The sequence below is a fragment of the Salvia miltiorrhiza genome, unplaced genomic scaffold, assembly GCF_028751815.1.
Source record: "Salvia miltiorrhiza cultivar Shanhuang (shh) unplaced genomic scaffold, IMPLAD_Smil_shh original_scaffold_233, whole genome shotgun sequence".
Taxonomy (NCBI): Eukaryota; Viridiplantae; Streptophyta; class Magnoliopsida; order Lamiales; family Lamiaceae; genus Salvia; species Salvia miltiorrhiza.
The window spans coordinates 118,936-140,775 of record NW_026651507.1 but is presented as its reverse complement, the minus strand read 5'-3'; the positions used below and the strand labels follow the sequence as shown (position 1 = coordinate 140,775).

Below are 21,840 nucleotides of genomic sequence, written 5' to 3'. Positions count from 1 at the left end.
GCCCGCGCGCCCAACTCGGTGGCAGAGCTGTCTCTGGCAGAGTCGGCAGAGCTGAGTCGGGCAGAGTCGGTAGAGCTATCTCGAGCAGAGTCGGCAGAGCTGGCAAGGCTGGATCTAGAGTCGGCAGAGCTGAGTTGGGCAAAGAATATCAGCTCTGGCATAGAATGTCAGATCTGGCACGACAAAGTCAGCCCTGGCATGGCATGGTCAGCTCTGGATTCAATTTTCAAAAGCGCACGCCAACTATACAATTGCGAGAGTAATAGAATATGAGGCTAGGAATAATATGCGTGTAAATTCATTCGCAATAATCATGATGAATCGTCAAGGCGAATGAATGAACCACGTATCTATAAATACTTATTCAAAACTAGAATAACATGAGTGTAAATTCATTCGCAGTATAAAGAATGAATCAGAAAGGCAACTATATGAATCATCGCATTTTCCTTAATTACATAAACAATAATTCATGCACTCCTGATATGAACCAATAGGTCACAAAGTACGACCCATATGCAACACGATGTGGACTGCTAAAATATTTTATTGAAGCCACACTAACTCATGCGAAGATTATACTAACTGTGTGTATGACTTAATGCAATACAGATGTAAGAAATCAAAAGAAAAATAACCATCGAATTGCATTCCAGCATATCTTTTTTTATTATAACAAGGACACCATATATAAAAACATATTAATTGGGTATACATACCGGACGACTCCATCTGGATATTCAAGCCACATGAAAAATGAAGTACAGAGGGTGATTTTCTGCGTTTTCAGACTATAGAAAACCAACGAAGGTATCAGTGACGTATTGCCTTAATCAGTGAAACTGAATTAGGTTTAATGCGTGAAACTGGATTAGGTTAAGTGGTAGGAAAAGAAGATTTGGTTTGATACGGAAAGATAATGCTAGTAAATATACAAATCATATTACACGTTGGAATGGTGATAAAAATTACATCAATATCCTCACTTATATTAAACGTGTATATTAAGGCTGAAAATCTGGACGAAATCTAGCCATCAGATTTCTAAGAATCAAAGGTTGATATGTGTTTCTATTTTCTACAAAAAAAACTGTTTTTATTATAGCCCAACTCTATATATATGTATGTATATATATGGGTTTGGGACGATAATAATATTAATATCATCACATATATAATTAAAAAATGAAATACTCCTATGTAGCATCACCATTGCATTTTTATCTATCCTATTTCTAAAAAAAAAATAAAAATTATATTTATTAATTCTTATTTATCTAAATCTTCTCATCCCACATTGATTTTTTTAATGAAAATTTGCCAATTGAAATACTAAATAAATTGATATAATATAATTTGAATCTCGTATCAATTTTTTTAATCCTTAGACGAGATGATTCTTAAAACTTAGTTATGTCTTTCAAATTTCAAACAAGATGATGCTTACTAGCCAGTTTTATTCTTTCAAACTCCAAACGAAATGATGCTTGAAATTCAGTTATTCTATTTTAAGCTCCAAATGAGATAATGCACATAACTATGTTATGGTTTTTCAAGCTCCATACAAGATGATGTTTAGAAGTTAGTTATGGTATTTTAAACTCCAAAGATGATGCACATAATCATGTTATGGTTTTTCAAGCTCCATACAAGATGATATTTAAAAGTTAGTTATGATCTTATAAGCTTCAGATTGTATAATCTCACAAATCAGTCCTGGTCTTTCAAGTTCATAATGAAAATAATGTTTAGAAGTAAGTTATGATATTTAAAGTATCAAATAGTGATGTTCAAACGATAAAAACATAAAAGTCAGATATATTTTTTCAGGGTCCAGACGAGATAATCCTCAAAAGTTTGGCGTTCAAAAGTTAAATATTGTCTTTCGAGTTCTTGATGATCCTCTGGTCTTATAGAGTTGAGATGAGATGAGATGATGCTTATATGCCATATGAAATCTTAAATTAATTTTATCCGTCAATATAAAAAAATTGTACAAAATTTATATAAAAGAGTATTTTTATTATTCTAGCAAAAAATGAACATTTAATTGACGAATATAGTTGAATTAATACAACGTAAACTCTATTACATCAAGTTAAATTAATTAAAAATAATATAAATAATTTAAATCAAAATTTAAAGTCCCGTCGAATTTCGATGGGTTATACACTAGTTTTCACTAATAGCGCATGAGATGTAGATGTATGAAATGCCAACAGAAAGAACGAATTGCAGTTCTGTGGCGTGTTAATTCGAAGAATTTTTCTAGTTATATATTATATCACATTTGTAGATATTTTTTACTATTATAATAATCTTTAGACTTATAAAATCTATAAAAATAGAGATAAATCAATCTAACAGAATCTCCTAAACTCTAAATAGAATTAAACAATTCATGGAATTTAGTAGAATCCACGGATTATAAAAAATCTATCAAAATCTTTTAAATTCTGAATTGAATACACCCCCTTAAAGTGATGAGATATACATTTTTTTAAGGGTCAGTTTGATAGGGTGTATTAGAGTTGTTAATTAGTATTTCTATAGTTATTTGAGTGTTTGATAGGATTTATTAATAGTGGCCTTGGCCCGCAAAAAAGCCAAGGCCCGCTGCTATTCACTATTCCTCTTGCATTCTGTATCCACCACTTCCCCCAAGTTAAATTATATTGATTTGTATAGTAACATGGATTACTTTCATTGCTGACAAAACTATCCCCTCACCCGCCCCAATTCATCTCTCTTTCTTCCTCATTTCTTCTTCCTATTGGAGAATCACACACAACGCCCACCACCATCGCATCCACACACACAGTCGCAAAAATCACCCCCAAAAATCACACCACCACCACCATCCACAAAAATCACAACCCCCAAAATCGCCCCCAAAAATCACACTTTTTCCCACAATCGCCATACCCGACTCTGTTTCCCCACCACCACCGCATCCATTTCCTCCGCCGTCTCCCGCAGGGGAACCCTAAACCCCCACCGAAAATTGGCGAGCATGAGATCTAGAAAATTGGCGTCGCCGGTAAAAGTAGCATTAGAGTAGAGAAGAAGAAGGCTTTAGAATGAAGTAACAGCCGAATTAAACCCAGATCTAAGCAATTGGAGCCATTAATATAGTTTTCTTGTGAAAACGTGGATTTTTTTGTTTTTGGAAAAACTCATCGCAGAGAAGGGACTGTGAAATTATGATGGAGAGCTGCTGGGTTACTTGATTTTGGGGGTGGAAGAATTGATGGGGAGGATTTAGTAGTCTGTCGTGTGTGGGGGAGGGGAGGGGTTGGGGTTGGTGTGGGGTGGGGGGAATGTTATGGAAGAAGAAGAGTTTTGTACGGTGGGGGCGACTGGTGGGATGGTGTTGGGGTTGGGATTAGATAATTATTTTTTTATTTTTCTTTTGTTTAATTTATTTATTTAAATATAAGGTTAAAATTATAATTTACTCTTTAATATATATTTGTGTCTTTTGTATCAAACAATAATATTAGTTATCTTAGTATTTATATCTTATTTATCAAAGACCTATAAAATAGTAATAATCTCACTCAATCTATATTATTTAACTTGATTTTATTTATCATCCCTTATCTCATTTCAGCTATCAAACACACCCTAAGGGTTAAATTTGTCTATTTATGAAAACATGTCACTTATAGTGAGACAGATAAAAATGAAATATATGTCACTTTTAATGGGACAGAGGGAATATAATTTTAGGTTTACTAACTTCCTCATAATGTTTTGTTTACGGTAATTAGTTAATTTTTTGTTTATTAAATTCAGGTGTTAGAGTTAAATTTTTGTTTAATGGCCTTATTAATATTGTTGTTATTATTATTATTGTCTCCGTTCATAAGAGTATGCATTTTTTGTTATTGAGGTACGTCTCATATGAATGTGCATTTTTTATTTTTGAACATTATCATATTATATAACACTATAATAGAATGGATATTTTTCTCAAATCACAACATACTCACCTAATATTTGTTAAAACGTATATCGTTAAAAGTGTTGCATACTCTTAGAATTATTATTAAAGGACATATGAGTATTTTTTTTAAATATATTTTGCACAACTATTTTCAAATATGCATGAAATTATTCAAGTACTCCATATCCGTCTCACGAATCTTGACACGTTTTTTTTTTGGGCCATCCCACGAATCTTGACACATTTCTAAATAAGATAATAATTATTACATTTTCTCTTACTTTATCATTTTTATTACATTCTCTCTCCTACTTTATCACTTTTATTATCTTCTCTTTCTTATTTTATCACTTTTATATTTTATTAACTACACACTTAAAACACTAATCTACAATTGCTTAATTCACGTACAGAAACCAAACGTGTCAAGATTCGTAAGACGGAGGGAGTATAATTTTATTTATTTTACTATTATCTTATCTATTTTTTGATCATATTTAATGCTAAAATGGTTGTCTGAAATTTTATGTATTCAAATTCGTCGATTATTAAAACAACGTTAGTTTACAAAGATAACACGATTACTTTAATACTAAGTTTGATCGAAAAATGATTAAAATAACAAATGAAAAAATTAATAATCCAATAGTTTTAAAACAAATTTTAAAAATTAATGTGTAAAATGAGATGTTTAGTAATTTATATATAATCAACCACCCTTATTATCATAATTATTATTCATTGAAACAGTATTTTTTGTTTTTTTAGCAGTTACGAGGTATAAATAAAGAAACTTCGAGAAAAAGACTAACTGGGTGCGAAATCCAGTAGGCGGAACCCCTATGTAAGAAATTCTTGAATTCCAACGGCGAATAAATACCACTGCCGCATTGTAGAAACTCAGACCCAGTCCAAGTCGTTTTCTTGAATTTCAGCTCCAAATTTTAATAACCCTACCAGAATTTTGCCTAATTCCCCCAAATAAACTGAGAATTCAGAAAATAAGATAAAAGATTCAAGCTTTTCCCCTTTGATGGACCCAAGATTATTTCTATTAATTTCTCTGTGTTTTCTTGTTCAATCCTCCCATGGGTATGTTCATCTCTCTGCAGACTGTAGTGTGTGCAATTCTTGATTGTTAATTGAATGTAGATCATGGCTGATTTGGCTTTCCCACCCTTATTTTTTTAGCTCTGACTCTTCTCCCCCATTTTTTTGATTTCTAATCAGAAAAGAGTCATCGTTAAAATTGACAACCGGTGTTTCTTCGGCGGCGCTTGACCCGACCCGGGTCACCCAAATCTCGTGGAGTCCCAGGTTCTATTTTTAATTCATGGATTTTATATGAATGTTTGAGTGAAATTATGTGTTTGATTAATTTCTTTGGTGATTGTTGATATCCGATTGGTGTTATTTTGTATTTTACAGGGCTTTTTTGTACAGAGGGTTTTTGACTGATGAAGAGTGTGATCATTTCATTGATCTGGTTAGCCCATTTCCCCTTTCCATTGATGCTTAAAGATATATGTAGGAATGAAATTTCTGTAGATATTACTATTATCTTTGCATTATTCAAAAGACTCTATTCTTCTTGTTCTATTGCATTCTGCCGTTATCTTTAGGAATGGCTGGAATTGTTTAATTAATATTTGGTGTGTGGAAAATTTTGATGGGATGGTTGCTGATTTGTGGAAATTGTGTGAGTAGGCTAAAGATAAGCTGGAGAAATCTATGGTAGCTGACAATGATTCTGGCAAGAGTATAGAGAGCGAGGTCCGGACGAGTTCTGGCATGTTCTTGAAGAAGGCCCAGGTTAGTGAAATCAATTATTGTTTGCACTCAATTCAAAGAAAATGTCGTTGATGAATTCTTGAACAGCTTAATCACATACCACCAATATCTACTTGATTATAAAAAAATGTAAGCCCTTTATCACTTTCTTGCAATGGTGCTTGCAGTTATAAAATATTGTTACATGCTAGTATGTTTTAGATGAACTCCGGGAGACTTTTCTACATTCATTAGCTAGCGTGCTTTATGATCTTAGACAGATAATGGATGTTTTCAGAGACTTGTTGTGTGATAATCTTCTCAAATGGTGCAATTCTTGCTCTTCCTAACATTGATTGACTGGCAGTCTCCTACATTTTGGTCTTTCAGATCTATGTATGTTGTATACCGATTCATTTTCTGCTGTCACAGACTCACAATATACATATTCATGATATGATGAAATTCAGCATTTTTCTCATCCTTGACTCAACTTAAATCATATGTATAAGATGTCTTCAATGTGGCCTATAAGTCCTCATGTAGAAACTTTCACGATTTCTGAAAATTGCATCCATATGTCTATTGATCAGCTTCCATGTCCTGTGAGATCTTTGGTTAGCATGCGTTTGTGTAGAACTTCATGTTATCTCATTAAGTATTCGATCATAGCTTAGTTAGAGCTCCTTGTATTCAGAACTTCCACTTCTTGGCTGTTGGAAGACGAAATATAAGTTTTGATTCGAGCATAATGTAGTTTTCAATATCTCCATATGATGCGTCATGCGTGTGAATCTTTTTTCGTGAAGGATGCAATAGTAGCTGGTGTCGAGGAGAAAATTGCCGCATGGACTTTCCTCCCTGTAGGTAATGTCGTAACAGCTTCTTTAGTATACCCTTTGTATTTCCCCATTCAGTTGAGACTTGATCTTTGTTATCACAAAATCTGTTATGTAGAAAATGGAGAGGCTATGCAGATTTTGCATTATGAGCATGGCCAAAAGTACGAGCCACATTTTGATTTTTTTCATGACAAGGCTAATCTAGAATTGGGCGGTCACCGAATCGCTACTGTGCTCATGTATTTATCGGATGTGGCAAAGGGCGGAGAAACAGTTTTTCCTAATTCTGAAGTGAGTAGTACTTCTAGAATTTGCTGCTTTTCCATTTTTCTCATTTTATAGGCCCTTAACCTCTCTAATTTCTACTGTAAATGCAGATTTCATTTAAACAGAAAAAGGGCAATGACTTGTCTGATTGCGCCAAACAAGGGTACTCAGGTAAACCCATTGTAAACAGTGACCTTGTCGTTACAAAAATTATATGAAAGAAACATTCTTTCCGGTGCATATGATCGTGCTGCTCAAGAACTTGCCTAATGAAATGAAAAATTGAATAAAAAACTTTGATTTTTCTTTATTCCGTTCTCACTTCAGCTGTCATTGAGTTTTTGCTCCTTTATCTGCACTCAAAAGTATACGACGTCACTCTGTGTTTGAGAGAGGTTTGCGCTTAGCCCGTAGATGTGAAAAACGCGATTCAAATTTTTTTTGACTTGGTTTCTTGTTTAATTGCTCCGCTGGACAGTGAAACCTAGGAAAGGCGACGCATTGTTGTTCTTCAGTCTCCACCCGGACGCCACCACTGACAACGCGAGCTTGCACGGGAGCTGCCCTGTCATTGAAGGCGAGAAATGGTCCGCAACCAAGTGGATCCACGTCCGGTCCTTCGAAGCTGCACCGACCAGGTCAAAGAGTGATTGTGCCGACGAGGATCCCAACTGCACAGCGTGGGCTCTCAAAGGGGAATGTGAGAAGAACCCGTTGTACATGGTCGGATCCGAGGATAACGCCGGTTATTGCCGGAAGAGCTGCAAGGTCTGCTCCTCTTAGTAAAAAGGGTTTCTTGAGCTGATTTTTCAGACCAAAATCTGAAGAAGTTTGCAATTTGTATACATGAGAAAGAAGCTACATGTAGATGAAGGAATACAATCAAACGTTTGTAGTGCTATTGACTCATTGTTTTGAGCAATTTTTATATATTGAGAAAACTATGATTAAACTTTGTGCCTTGAGTTTTTGGATTATGCCTCAGTCTTGCCTCAAGAAGTGTTGAGATTTGTTACTGAAATAATAGGGAAAATACTGATAGAGTGGAGATGGAATAATGAGAATAAGAACTGCGATTGAATGATAATCCTCAAAGAGGCCGCAGAGTGAAACTCTGTCACTAATAATATTCTGGATGCCCTAATTTGTTGAGAAGAAGGAAATAAATATTTAATTCCTACTAAGGCCCATGCATAAGGCATAAAGCCCGTACAACCCAAAAATAAAAATAAAAATGAATAAATAAAATATTCATGCGTCCTGTTATGCTATGTTGATGTCTTCTTAAAGCGGCGTCGGGTATCCACCTTTAATCCACCCGGAGTTGCTCCATCAATTGCTCCCGGCGACAAAGCAGCCTTGACCTCAAGGCTGAAGTCGGGAAATTATCCCCGCAAATCTGCCACATCCACCCAACTACTCTCCTCGACGCCCAAACCCAACCACTGAATGAGAGCTTGCTCCACTGTAATGCCATCACAAAGCACAGAATGACACTCCAACACACCGCTCGGAACAAATGGGTAAACAATTGCAAGTAGTTCGTCGGGTAGAGTAGTTGTTCCACGTCCGCTTGCTCACGAGTGGTTCGCGACCCGCCATTCTTAGCACACATCATGTCTGGCCCATCCATAACCCCTAACCAAACCTTGTCTTCAGGCTCAAAAGGACTAAGTTCAGTGCGAGCATAAGCTTTACGGGTTAGCGATGGGTCACCACGTAAGCACACTTTCTTGCCAGCAACCTCGAATTCCATAGTGAGCCTAGCCCAATTGGTCGTCACGTCTCCCAGTTGAGCTAGCCATGAAACTCTCAATGTAACATCAACACTGCGGAGAGCAAAGACGTAGCAAGTAATATGAAATATTTGATCAGAGATGAGAAAAGGTACTACCTTACAAACTCCGCGACTGCGCACCGTCGTGCCATCCTCGAGAACTACAGAAAAAGTCGTGGTATGTTCCACCTTTAGTTTCAGATTTTGGGCGACATGTTCCGCAATGAAACAATGGCTAGCGCCACTATCTACCATTGTTAGCAGTCATTGTTCTCCCACTTTACTAAAGAACTCCAGAGTTTGGGCTCCATCAAACCAATTGGACGATAATTTGAAAAGTTGTAGTTGTTGCAATTCTGCCCAAGTACCCCTACCTTCGTCTTCCTCACTTTCCTGCTGCTCCATATCGACTTCCATATTTTCCATGTCATTCTCTTCCGCTTCCAAAATCACCATGAGTGATTTGGCTGCACACATGTGCGTGGGGCTGTAGCGTTCCCCACATTTAAAGCACTTTAGCTATATATTCTTTCTATTGTTTCGGACTGAGTCGCGAGTTTCGGCTTCCTCGGGGACCAGATGAGGCTGACGAAGAGAATTAGGGTCGGTTTCCAAATTGTTGTGACTGATTCCAAGTCGTTGATGGGTTGTGGTAGGATGAAACTGATCGCGCGAATGTCCCTGTAGTGAATACGGACTTTGATGGTGTGGTGGAAGTACTTTGTGATCGTGCAATCCTGCGCGCCGCTCTAATGGCAGCAAACACGTCGGTCATCTCCAAGTTTGGGATGCGATCTCTGATGGATTGATTCAAGCCACCAAGGAACATGCCCAACTGTTGCTCAGGGGGCAGAGATGGCAGTTGGGCGATTCGCTCCTCAAATAAGGCTAAGTAATCTTCCAATGACCCCGTCTGACACGTTACATGCATGGCCTCATAGGCGTTAATAGCCGAATTGTTGCCAAAACGCTCTATTAATTCCTGCGTAAATTGATTCCATGGTATAGTTGCGGAGCGACGCAGTACCCACTGCGCCCAAAACATCTAAGCGTCCCGACATGGCGATGAGCGCCAATTGCACTTTTTGTTCTGTTGGAACGCGCTGCACTAGAAAATATTGTTCCGCCTGTGCTAGCCACGCAATGGGGTTCGTCCCATCAAACAACGGTAGATCCATTTGTGGTGATGTTGTGTCTGAAGTTTGCTGCTAACCCGATTCCCCGTTACTATCCGAGCTGCTTGAACTTTCCTTGTTTGGTAGTTTAATCAAAATAGCGGCTAGGGTTTTCTGCATGGTCGCCATTGAAATCTCCAATCTGCAAACTGTCGTCTGCACTTTCTCTACTGTCTTTTCTACCTGTTCAATTCGTTCCTTATTCGTCGCCATAGAATTCCATGTTCACCACACCAAATTGATAGAGTGAAGACGAAATAATGAGAATAAGAACTGCGATTGAATAATAATCCTCAAAGAGGCCGCAGAGTGAAACTTTACGCTAACAATAATAATATTCTGGATGCCCTAATTTACTGAGAAGAAGGAAATAAATACTTAATTCCTACTAAGGCCCATGCATAAGGCATAAAGCCCGTACAACCCAAAAAGAAAAGAAAAAAATGAATAAATAAAATATTCCTGCGTCCTGTTATGCTATGTTGTTGTCTTCTTAAAGCGGCGCCCCGGGTATCCACCTTTAATCCACCCGGCGCTGCTCCATCAAATACATTGATTTAACCTTCTAAATTCGTTTAACCATCTCGAAGTTAAACAATTTTAGCTCAAAGTTCGGCCCAAAGATGGGTAAATATGTAAAATGAGGAAAAAAAATTGAGTAATTTTAATAAAAAATTTAAAGTTCATGTATGAAATGAGAATTTGTTAAAAGTTCAATAATTTATATGCAATTAACCCTTAATACTATATTATTCAAGCCTCGTAAATTGATCTAGTGGTAATTTAGCTCTTATGATCAATTTATGGGGTTAAACGAGTTTATTTTCTTGAAATAGTATTAGATCTCTTAAGATCAATTGAATTTCTTTGCAAGAAACTCAATTAATTGTAAGACAAATTTTAGGAGATTGGAACACAATTTAAACTAATAGATCCCATAAGCAGAAAGAACTCCAGAATCTGGTACTCAATATGACTGAAACTGGTTGCAATTATTCTCAATATTCAGTATCTATAGTCACACACACACACACACAAGGAGAGGGAGAGAGAGAGAGAGAAGGGGGGGATTGCATGCTTAATATTTCATATCATGTCAAACAGTACTCTTTTTCATAGACAAAGCTCATGCAATTGTTGTTAATTGATGATAGTTTCATGCAGTTCATGCCTTGTTAAATTGTACTGTATTAATATTCCCTTGAGAAAAAAAAACTTAATCTTGAATTCACATCACCATCACCATCACCATTTTGAAGAAGAGCAGAGATGGGGAGGCCCCCTTGCTGCGACAAAGCCAACGTGAAACGAGGGCCGTGGACGCCTGAGGAAGACGCCAAGATCCTCGCCTACGTAGCCAGCCACGGCATTGGCAACTGGACCTTAGTCCCTCAGAAAGCAGGTACACATATCTTCCCTTTTCCCTACATGCTTGTTTTTCTCTGTTTTGATGTTTCTGATGATGTCTGTATCCATTAGGCCTTAATAGATGTGGCAAGAGCTGCAGACTTAGATGGACTAACTATCTCCGCCCCGATCTCAAACACGACGGCTTCACCCCCGAAGAGGAAGACTGCATTCTTGAAATGCACAAGACCATTGGCAGCAGGTAGATTGATTTGAGTTTCCACAATGTTTTCCCAAATTTTCTTGTTTGATTTTGAAGGTTATGGTGTTGTTTGGACATATATGTTTAGGTGGTCTCTGATAGCTAGGCGGCTTCCCGGGAGAACAGACAACGACGTGAAGAACTACTGGAACACGAAGCTGAAGAAGAAGCTGACCAAGATGGGGATTGATCCCATCACACACAAGCCTTTCTCTCAGCTGTTTAGTGAGTATGGGAGGATCAGTGGCTCCCCCATCACCAGGAACAGGAACCCTTTTCTCCAGACCCAAACGGGCCGTTGGGTCCAAGGGAACAACGAGCCTCAGAAGATCGATCACTTCACCAGCTACGACGTTGTGTTTGCTCAAGAAAATGTTGTGCAGCCATGTGTGTTCAATGAGGCCTCCTCCTCTGCCTCTGCCTCTGCTGCTGCTCTGTTTTCTTCGAGTTTCTCGTGTGAGGCCTCCCGGGCTCCAACCGTGCCCGCCTCTCCGTTTTCGTGCAACGAGGAATACATTGTGGAGTGCAAGAATGTGGAGATGCTGGGATTAGGTTTAGGTAATGAGGGTGTTGCATTGCAAGAAGATGGGAATCTTGTTAGTGAGAATGAGGTTTGTGTTGACAAGAGTGAATCTGCTGCAGATACATTTGTTGAAGACATGTTGGCACGTGACATGGAGATTAGGCTGCAGTTTCCTGAGATTTTTGATGAAAACTATGATTATTGATCTTGTGAAAAAAGGTTTGGTACAAAATTTGCATGATTAGGAAACACATAGAGAGTTTCAATTTGATGATGGTGTAGACAAGTGGTTCTGCATATAGGATATGAGGCTGTTTTGCATTTTGCATTTTGCATTTTGCATTTCTACTTTATTGTTACATGTCACGTGTATAAGATGATATTGTGAATAAATGAATGGTGTGAATTTTAAGTGTCTAGAGAGAGACACAATTTGCATCGGAAGAATCCCAATGTATCATATTTGCTGTTCCATTTCTATTTTATTTTGTTCATAATTTTTCTCCAAATTTAATTTTGTATGATTTAGTTTAATTTTATGATTATTACTAAGGTTTATTACATTCAGTTAAGTATGTAATTATTTTTATCGTTCAATTTCACTTTTATTAATTAATAATAGATTGATAAATTCAAAGTTAGGATGTGCAATTTTTTAAAAGTTTAAGTTTTGAAATAAAAATTAATTATAATTTATAGTAATACTTCATCCATCCCATAAAAATATGCATAGTATGAGACAACACGGATTTTAAAAAATCAAATAAAATGTAAGGTGGGTTGAGAAATGGTTCCACATTGATTGTGATGTTTAATGAGACAATTATTAGTATAAATAGGGTATGCATATTTTTATGGGACGAACGAAAAAAAAACTTATGCATATTTTTATAGGATAAATGGAGTATTATAATAAATTTTATTTTTATCAAAAATATTACTACTATTAAAATAATAAATACTCCCTCCGTCCCAGCCAAGACGATACATTTCTTTCCGGCACGTAATTTAAGAAGTTGTAGATTAGTGTTTTAAGTGTGTAATATAAAAGTGATCAAGTAGGAGAGGGAATGTAATAAAGTGATAAAATAGGAGAGAGAAGGTAATAAGGGAGTGATTAATTAGTTGTAATTCTGCAATTAAAATCCCTTATTTTTTCCATATTTAGAAATATAGCATCTTCATTGGGACGGCTCAAAAAGAAATATGTAGCATCTTCGTTAGGACGGAGAGAGTATAATAATAAAATATAATAATATACACAAAATTAAGATACACTGAATCTGGTTCCCTATTTGATAGCATGTTTTGCAAATGATTCAATTTTTCCACTTGTGTTAGCCCTTGGGATCCATCTCCCATTATGTTACAACTTACATTTTCTTTTTCCTTCAACTTCATTTTTTTCCTTTTTAGGTTTAGTTTATTTTTGTATTTGTTACTCAAGGATTTTATCAAACCCGATTAAGTTATATAGTCATTGTTTAACATTTAATTTATTTTATTAGTTTTGTTTTAGGCAAATTTATTTTATTAGTTAATAATTATTATTAGGATTTACAATTTTCACTTTAATTTTTAGTAATATGTGTATTAATTATGATTCATTAAATTAAAACAATTTTTTATTTTTGTAGTGAAAAACGAGATTCGAACAATTTTAGAGGTGAAAATATTTATTTCCAAGTCGAAGCCATATCCCACCAACACAAATAAAAAGAAGAAAAAGAACTCACATATATAGAGAGCCCTAAAAAAACAAATGCTACTTTATGTCTCATTCTAATACCATCAATACAAATGAAGTGAACATCAATAGTTTTATTTTGCGCACACAAAACGTATATTGATACTATCATAATGAAAAATAAATGCCATATATAAATGTCATTTAATACATGTAACACGTTATAATACAAGAGAACTATTTGCAATAAATAAAGGATAAGATCAACTCAACCAAGTCAGATGGCCGTTATATTCGTTGCAAGAGACACGCAAAAAAACCATTTAAGGGGAGTAAAAAAAATAGTAAGTAACAAATTATATAGATAGACAAAAACTCAAAAAAATAATAAAAAACAAAAAAAAACAAAAAAAAAAATAAAACATTAGATGCCCATGAACACGTTACAAAGATCTTCATATTCATTCAGGAGACAAGGATCTTCAGGCAGAATATGGGATTACAACGTTGTTCGCATCCCTGAAATAAAGCATCCGGCGCCGGTCGGAGAAAACTCTGGCAAATTCGGGTTCCAATGTCGTTCCATCGCGGATTCCGACTTTTCGAGTGCTTCCGAGCACCGCCCGATGATGCCACGCCCTCCCCCGCCCTCCACGTCGGAACGCAAGCTCCACAGGTGCGGTTTTTTCTCAATTTTCGGCCGGTGCACCCGGTCGCCGGCAGCCTAAAGGCTTATACCATCAATTGGCTCTAAATATTTATGACATAGATGCATGTCACACTTTTCTTTCCCCTTTTATTTTTATCTTGTTTTTGGCAATTTGTTGTAGATATAATGCTGAAAATATTAGGCATCTAGTTTGTGAATTTTGATGCAAGAATGGAACATTATGTTCCTCCATGTAAATATTTGTAAATAAAAGGAATTGTTACTTCGATCCTCATCTTCCGATGAGTCGGATCGGTACATTGATGAAATAAAATACGAGATAGAACGACAAAAAATATAGGATCCCGAAGGGTCCTTTGTCTTTTTCTTATTCATGGGAACTACAAGAAGACAATGTGATCAAAGCTCAACCTAGGAATATGAATGATAATACAAGAATTACAACATAAATACCCAAACCTAGAATTAGGAGGGTGTAATTCTTCATAAAATTTGAACAAAACTATATTGTAAATACATTACAATATATATCTGTACACTTAGACATCAGGCACCTGCAGCAGTTGAACAGACACCAAAATCTTGAGATTCAGCCATCGGAAATACAAGAAAAACTCGTCCGAGAATAGGGTTTTGCGCCTTATAGCTCAATCAATGTCACGGAATTGAGGCACACGTTACCTCGTCAGAAGCTAAGTTGGCAGTAGTTAGAGTAGTCGATTTCTTTCAACCGTAGACAGCATAACATGCACTCTGGTAGATCTTCTGGTTTGTTTCCCTGCACCACGTTGCACGTAGACGTGAAGAACTGTGCATTTTATTTTTTATAAATTATAGGTTCGATTAGGATGGATTCGAGTATCTAACCTGAACTGTCAGACCAAAGTCGAATACACAGTGCTTGAGTCTGTCTTGGAACGTTTCAAATCCTTTCCGTGCAATGTAGCTGAATCTGTGGATATCCAAGTCGATCTCTAAGTAGTTTTCTCCCTGCAAAGATTGCGCTTGATCAGATCTCGTGGTTAGAGAAACACAGACACAATCATTTATGTAGCTTAGATCGAACCCCTCAAGTAGTCTGAAATTACATTTGAATCATTATTCGAGTCTTTTTCACTTTCATTCGTAAGTTTGGATTTATAAGAATCCCACTTGATCCATATACTACGATGGATGGAAATCGTGGGATATACAAATAGAAATCGGCACTTACGATTGCAACACGAGTCGAGCACATATTGACCAAACTATCCTCAAAAATTGGTACCCCGACAATCGTGACAAGTTTAATTTTAGTATGAGACATCCTAATCCTAATAGTCATGCTTCAAAGTAAATACAATGTTCGATATATATATATATATATATATATATATAAGGCAAAAATCCATAAATTTCATGAAATGTAGTAGATGAGTGATTGATGTATTAATTTAAACCTAGAAGTAAACGAGGTCATATCAATATATCAACAAAAAAGACTACTTTACCAAGTAAAACTCGTGTTGAGGACGCGAAAGAACTGGCTTCTCGTTGTAAGCATGCATAAGTTTCCTCTCTGCTGAACTCAACTGAAGGTCATCAACGTTCATGACTCGGCCTAAGATCTTTAATCTTTCCCTGAATGGTGCATTCGTGTCTATGGCAAAACCCTTAATCTTCTCAGTCTCGTTGGCAATTATTTTCTGCTCAACACGAAGAAGGGAAAGCAGATTCAACCTTTTGCTTCCATAACACGAGTTTGAGGCTCGTAGAAATTAAGGCTGTAGGCAAGCAAAATAAAAGTTACTGGTACGAGAGTCGGAGATGCCTCCTCCTTACCTTGATATTTTCCCGAAAATGAAGTGGAAGATCTTGCGAATAGTTCTCCGAAAGCTTGCAATAGATAACGAAATTCATCCCTGCCCCGTCATATTCATTTTGGAAAAGTGTTGCAGGGTAAAGCGGAATCTGACAGAGCCATACATAAGATGCAAAAAGTGAGCAAAACACGAATGATCTCAGATTCAATACTGTGCAGACGTTTCTTATTTGAGGCCGATATATACAGACAGGTAATAGTTACAATAGATATATATACCTGAAGGTTCACAACAAGAATAGTGGGGATTTCTCCATGTGAGTCGACAGCTGGGAGTTCTACAAATCGGGCGACATGATCAATTTTCCGAGGAGATAAAAAGACATCCACTCCAAAAGGAACATATGCAGCATAATTTGCAGCAGGTTCTTTCTTTTTGTCCCTGCCAAACACAAAAAATGGCGATTTTCGGATTACCTGATCAGTAGATTTTCAACAAAGATTCAAAAACGGGGTAAGGGAAAACGTGTTCTCACCTCATGTAGTTTCGTCCACGGACTCTAAAGGTATTTGGCTCGATCCTTGACCAAGATTCTGACATCTTCTTCTCTAATGGCGAACAAATAATCTGTGAGCCGGCTATTGGTCTTTGTATAACGGGCTTTCCCAGCGCTGAGACAGTCAGATTGATCACGACACAGAAACACTTTCAAATCTTACACTAACTATACTAAGTCACTTCATAGATCATTTTCTCGAGTCAAACGAAGCTAGAAAGTAGACATTTTCAACAAAATTGCAGAGATCACATCATCTCGTAATATAGCAATCAAGATTCAAGAAAAGGTTCTTACATAAGACTGCATTTTCGTGTCCTTCTCTCCATTTAAAAGACTGAGTGAAAGACATCTTTTTCTTCGTGCTCGAGCCTGCCGCACTTGCCAATTTCTTCTTCCCTTCCACGGGCTCATCTAATTTCTTCCTCCCGTCAAAGGACTCATCACAGGCGAGGCAAGGGAGCAAGGCGTTCGATATGAACCCACAGCTATGCATCACTCCCTCCTCGCTCCTCCTGCCACTCTCGTCCGCATTTTGAGGATCATCGGAGCTCAGCTGCGAATCAATGGCGTTGCCCTGCATCACTTGGTTGGAAAACCTCGGAGTAACCACATTTGATAAGGATCCAGTTTGAGATACATCTGCAACATCTCAAATCAAATCAACAATGTATAACAACAGAAATGAACACAATTTCAATTAGATTATATTTTTGGATCAAAAAAGGTGAAAATGGCTAAAAACTAACCGTCTTGAACACTATAAAATTCATCTTCTCCATCTGAATCAATCAATCCATCAGGATCGAACCATGCCTCACTGCTTCCTATTCAATAAAAATTCACAAAAATTAAGTAACTATGAAAAAAAATTAAAAATCTGAAGAATCAAATATCAATCCCAGAAAAAGCACAATTATAAAATTGCATTTATATTCGTAAAAACTAAATCTCAAAATTCAAACATTTCCCAGTTGGAGAAAAGGAACAACATAGAAATTTGAGCACAAAAGGATCAACAAATTCAAAATTTGGGATTCCCGCAAACACCCAAACAATCAACCCCCAAAAAGCAGAAAATTAAGCAACTAAATCAGAACCTTGAAATGCAGGATTGGTGAAGGAAACATCCTTCTGATTTGAGGGTTCAACGCGATGTCGATTATTCGCAGAATGCGCCTTCTTAACTCTTCCCGTTCTCTGCTTCTTGCGCTTCTTCTGCAAATTCAACTTCCCCTTCATCCCCACACACCCTTTCGGCTTCGACCCACAAACGCCCATCCTCGCAATTTCACAAACGGATCGCGAACAAACTTGAAAAGGTGTTCTTCTTCAAAGCTCAAAATCGGATTTTTTTTGGTGTATATATAGGGTATTTGGGTGTGATTAACTACAGTTCTTAGCTGAAAAAGCAAAAAACAAATACCAAACAAAAAAGGTGCCGTGGCTCAACCTCATTGAATTGCTCGAGTCTTTGTTCAATAATTTAGAATTATTCTAAGCAAAAATACAGATAAAAATACAGTATAAAATTGTTGAAGTAGTAAAAGGGAATCTGGAGGAAGAGGACTAGAGATTAGTCAAATGAAAACGTAGGAGTTGCTGCTGTTGACTTGTAAATTTGTAAATAGTTTTTTGGTCGGGTGATTCTTGGAAGAACATAGCAAGATTTGATTTTTATTTTTAGTTTTATTATGAGTATAATTTATTTATAATGAAGGTATAATATTTTTGCAAATTCCTGTGTGCTCCATGGAGCACCATGCTCCATAACGTTAACACTATCTTGAAATGACACTAACACTATTTTGTTTTATAAATGACATTATCATGTTATAGTGTTAGTGTCATTTCGCGACAATGTTATTTATATAATATGATAGTGTTATTTGTAAAACAGAATATTGTTAGTGTCATTTCAAGATAGTGTTAGTGTTAGTGTCATTTGTAAAATAAAATAGTGTTAGTGTCATTTAATGCAATAGTGTCATTTATAAAACAAAATAGTGTTAGTGTTAGTGTTAGTGTTAGTGTCATTTAATGCAAGTGTTAGTGTTATGGAGCACACAAGAATGCCTCTAATATTTTTTGTACAAATATTCGTGTGGGACAATTGGGATTGTCCAATTCCAACACGGGATTTTTTTTTTTTTTGGTAGAAATTCCAACACAATATTTTATTTGAGTTATAATCAAAATCTTTGTTGATATATGAGGTTTTTATGATTGGTAATGTAGCAAATTTGGTACTTTACTAGGTATTTATTTATTATTATCATTATTGTTTTTATTTTTAATATATATATATATATATATATAATTAAATCAGTCACTACATCGCACGCAAGCGCGACTTCTAAACCACACCAATTATCATTATTAGTTATACAAATGATTAATGTATTTAAATATTTTTATCAATATGCAATACATGATGCATGTTATAGATGCTCGTAATCAAAATTTTGTGCAGTGATATTATTGTATCTAATATATAGCAGTCGTTCACTTGTTATGTAAATCGTGTTATTAACTAGGAAATATAGAATATAACGTGTCTTCGAAAGAAAAAAAAAATCAAACCTTCAAATGGAGTTAAATGTGATCGGTTCAATTAGTGACATTTTTCATTGTAAAAATACTTATATTGTATTGGGTTTGAGGTTTCTGAAATCATATAAAATTTGTGATTATATTGAATATATTGGCTAGCAACTTTATGTGAGAACTATGTATTAATTTAGTGTAGGATAATCAAATTCTACATCACATGACAATGAATATCTTTATAGTTCATTTAACCACAAAATAGGATGAAATAGCTTTCATTTTTATTTTATTTTTGGAAGGGGCGGGGGGGTGGGTTGAAATTAATAGGTCGTAGTTTTGTAATTTTTTCAAATATTGTTCTAGTTAGTCATAAAGTATCATTATTATATTCTACATGTATAAAGTATAGTTAGATATTACTCATATCTTTGAAGTTTCATTTGACTCTTGAGAAAATTGAATACATAAGCAATACTCATGTTGTTAAATATTAGCTGTCTATCTGTTTTTATTTTACGACGATTTCAAAAGATGGAGTAGGTTTATCGAAATGATTATTGTTGGGTAAGATTATCATCTTTGAAAATGATGTTTGAACTATTAATTAATGCCAAGATGGCAGGATGATTACGTTGATCTTTTTAGCTTAGTTTATTTATTATATCACTACTAATTAAAATATTAACAAAATGTATTCATTTAATTAGGTTTCTTGTTTGTCTTCTCGCAAAAAAGTGTTCCTTGTTTGTCATTATTCTAATTTGTGTTTATTTGGTCATCAACTTCAATACCTCGCCTCAAAAATATATATGTACATATAGACACAGTTTTGTTTAGTGTGTGGCTTTTTTTTTTTTAAATACCTAAACAGTAACTCTCTTAGAAATTTAGCATGTTATCCACAAATTTTACCATAATTCCAATCAATTAATAAGATCAAATAACACTTTGACATTTAAACTGAGAATAATAATGACACTATATAATAATAATTTATAAAATCCAACATAATTTAAATAATCAAATGTTAAAAAACTGCATTTGAAGGCATAAATTTTAGAGCAATCACACTATAGTTGACAGAGCAGGTACGGGCCCGATTCGTACGAGCAGCATATTAGTATTACTGGGGGAGAGGCTAGGAGTTGAGGTGCGACTTTGCACGCCAAGCGTGGAGGTAGGGCGTCTCAGCCACGTGGTTGCACTACCAAAAGACTTAGGGCGAGCCAGGTGCGAAGATTTCTCTTACTGCTACAGAGTCTATTGGCTCGGACTGAAAGACCGAAGACCCACCCACAAATTAGAGATGGAGTTCAACAGTTGCGGATGCTCTTAAACAAATAAATTACAATTATAACACCATTTCCAAACTTTAACAACGCAATATTGATATTTTGATTTGTTGCAATTAAGATCATATTTTAAATTGGTCTATCTGTCATACTTTTAAATTCAAACAATTTTTATTTTCGTTAGAGTCTTTAATTAATTCCAAAAATCAAAGACTGAATTGTAATGAACTCACGAAGAGAAACATTTTGACATGTGATTTGATATTCATTTACTTGCTAAAAAAATTAGGTAAGATTGTCGTTATATATATGAATATATTATTTCATATGGTTTTCAATACGTTTAATGTTAAGTTTTTATACGAAAATACTGTAGAGAGAAAATTGTAAAAAATTCATAATATAGGAAATAGTTTTTTTTTTGTTTTAAAAATAAAAACAAAGAGATATACTTGTGAAAATAATGAGTTGATATTTGCAGGTGTAAAATGGAGTTTGAAGCGTGTTTGGCGAGTAATTAAATAATAGGAAGTGGACTAATGTAAACGCGTTTGTGCGATTAGGTGAGCGTGGCTTCACGATGTTTGAATTACTATTTTGATAAATACTAAATAGTATACCAACTTATTATATATACGCGTCGACCATGGATACTATGTGGGTGCACGTGTGATTTTGTCTATTACCAAACCAATCCATGTAATTTAGGGTTGTTATGATTGAGAGGTCTTCTTGTAATTTTATTATAACTTGGAGCATTCATAATGAGGCTCGATCGAGAGGTTGGAGCCACGTCTTGATGAGCCTTATGGCTTGGTCGGAGGCTAAAAGAGATGAGCTCGATTCAAAGATTGAAACAATGAGCGTGTGTGTAACACCATGTTTATCAGCAACCATCCAACCACCCAACCATCCAACCATTTTTAATATTTAATTAATTTCTCTCTTTTCCACATCACTAATATTCATCCCAACCCAACCACCTCTATTTTTGTTCATTTATCAATGACCACCCCAACCATCCAACCACCCAACCACAACATAATTTTATAATTATTTTATTATTATTTTTATTCGTAATAATTTTAATAATATTAAATATAAATTAAAATATTATAAAAAACTAAAATACAAAAAATAACAAACTAATAAAAATTTAAATTACGACAAACTAAAAATATAAATTACAACAATCCAAACTCGAAATAGAAAAAAAAAACAATACATACTACGCATTTAATTATCATCTCCAAACTTTTGCCATATATGCTCAATCCATTGAAAAATAGAAAAAAGAAACACTAGATGTTATATGTAGAGAATGAAAATAGAAGAACTTGAAGGTGTGTTGAAATATAGCAAGAGTAGTCT

The 21,840-nt window shown here is 35.5% G+C and overlaps 3 protein-coding genes across 3 annotated transcripts; 2 read left to right on the top strand and 1 right to left on the bottom strand.

Moving 5' to 3' along the window:
* Nucleotides 1–4,700: 4,700 nt before the first annotated feature.
* LOC131003590 (probable prolyl 4-hydroxylase 7) lies at nucleotides 4,701–7,783 on the top strand. The gene is made up of 8 exons (XM_057930116.1): nucleotides 4,701–5,041; nucleotides 5,180–5,266; nucleotides 5,378–5,435; nucleotides 5,657–5,761; nucleotides 6,529–6,586; nucleotides 6,677–6,852; nucleotides 6,939–6,999; nucleotides 7,307–7,783. Exons 1-8 carry the CDS (start codon nucleotides 4,983–4,985, stop codon nucleotides 7,609–7,611), a joined length of 909 nt encoding a protein of 302 aa, XP_057786099.1. The 5' UTR covers nucleotides 4,701–4,982; the 3' UTR covers nucleotides 7,612–7,783.
* A 3,191-nt stretch (nucleotides 7,784–10,974) lies between these two features.
* On the top strand, nucleotides 10,975–12,216 carry LOC131003589 (transcription factor MYB35-like). Its single transcript, XM_057930115.1, has 3 exons — nucleotides 10,975–11,182; nucleotides 11,260–11,389; nucleotides 11,478–12,216. Exons 1-3 carry the CDS (start codon nucleotides 11,050–11,052, stop codon nucleotides 12,115–12,117), a joined length of 903 nt encoding a protein of 300 aa, XP_057786098.1. The 5' UTR covers nucleotides 10,975–11,049; the 3' UTR covers nucleotides 12,118–12,216.
* A 2,375-nt stretch (nucleotides 12,217–14,591) lies between these two features.
* Nucleotides 14,592–18,323, bottom strand: LOC131003588 (uncharacterized). Its single transcript, XM_057930114.1, has 9 exons — nucleotides 17,728–18,323; nucleotides 17,377–17,454; nucleotides 16,925–17,269; nucleotides 16,607–16,742; nucleotides 16,350–16,512; nucleotides 16,091–16,219; nucleotides 15,760–15,954; nucleotides 15,137–15,259; nucleotides 14,592–15,047 (listed from the first exon to the last, which is right to left on the bottom strand). Exons 1-9 carry the CDS (start codon nucleotides 17,906–17,908, stop codon nucleotides 14,955–14,957), a joined length of 1,443 nt encoding a protein of 480 aa, XP_057786097.1. The 5' UTR covers nucleotides 17,909–18,323; the 3' UTR covers nucleotides 14,592–14,954.
* Nucleotides 18,324–21,840: the final 3,517 nt, after the last annotated feature.

Bases quoted from the DNA above. Each gene is read 5' to 3' on its own strand.
- LOC131003590 (XM_057930116.1), top strand. From the start codon at position 4,983: ATGGACCCAAGATTATTTCTATTAATTTCTCTGTGTTTTCTTGTTCAA. The intron at 5,762-6,528 runs GTTAGTGAAATC...TTTTTCGTGAAG, and splicing joins TGTTCTTGAAGAAGGCCCAG to GATGCAATAGTAGCTGGTGT. The intron at 7,000-7,306 runs GTAAACCCATTG...TCCGCTGGACAG, and splicing joins CGCCAAACAAGGGTACTCAG to TGAAACCTAGGAAAGGCGAC.
- LOC131003589 (XM_057930115.1), top strand. From the start codon at position 11,050: ATGGGGAGGCCCCCTTGCTGCGACAAAGCCAACGTGAAACGAGGGCCG. The intron at 11,183-11,259 runs GTACACATATCT...TGTATCCATTAG, and splicing joins CTTAGTCCCTCAGAAAGCAG to GCCTTAATAGATGTGGCAAG. The intron at 11,390-11,477 runs GTAGATTGATTT...ATATATGTTTAG, and splicing joins CACAAGACCATTGGCAGCAG to GTGGTCTCTGATAGCTAGGC.
- LOC131003588 (XM_057930114.1), bottom strand. From the start codon at position 17,908: ATGGGCGTTTGTGGGTCGAAGCCGAAAGGGTGTGTGGGGATGAAGGGG. The intron at 17,455-17,727 runs GTTCTGATTTAG...TTTATTGAATAG, and splicing joins CACCAATCCTGCATTTCAAG to GAAGCAGTGAGGCATGGTTC. The intron at 17,270-17,376 runs GTTAGTTTTTAG...GAGATGTTGCAG, and splicing joins ATTTTATAGTGTTCAAGACG to ATGTATCTCAAACTGGATCC.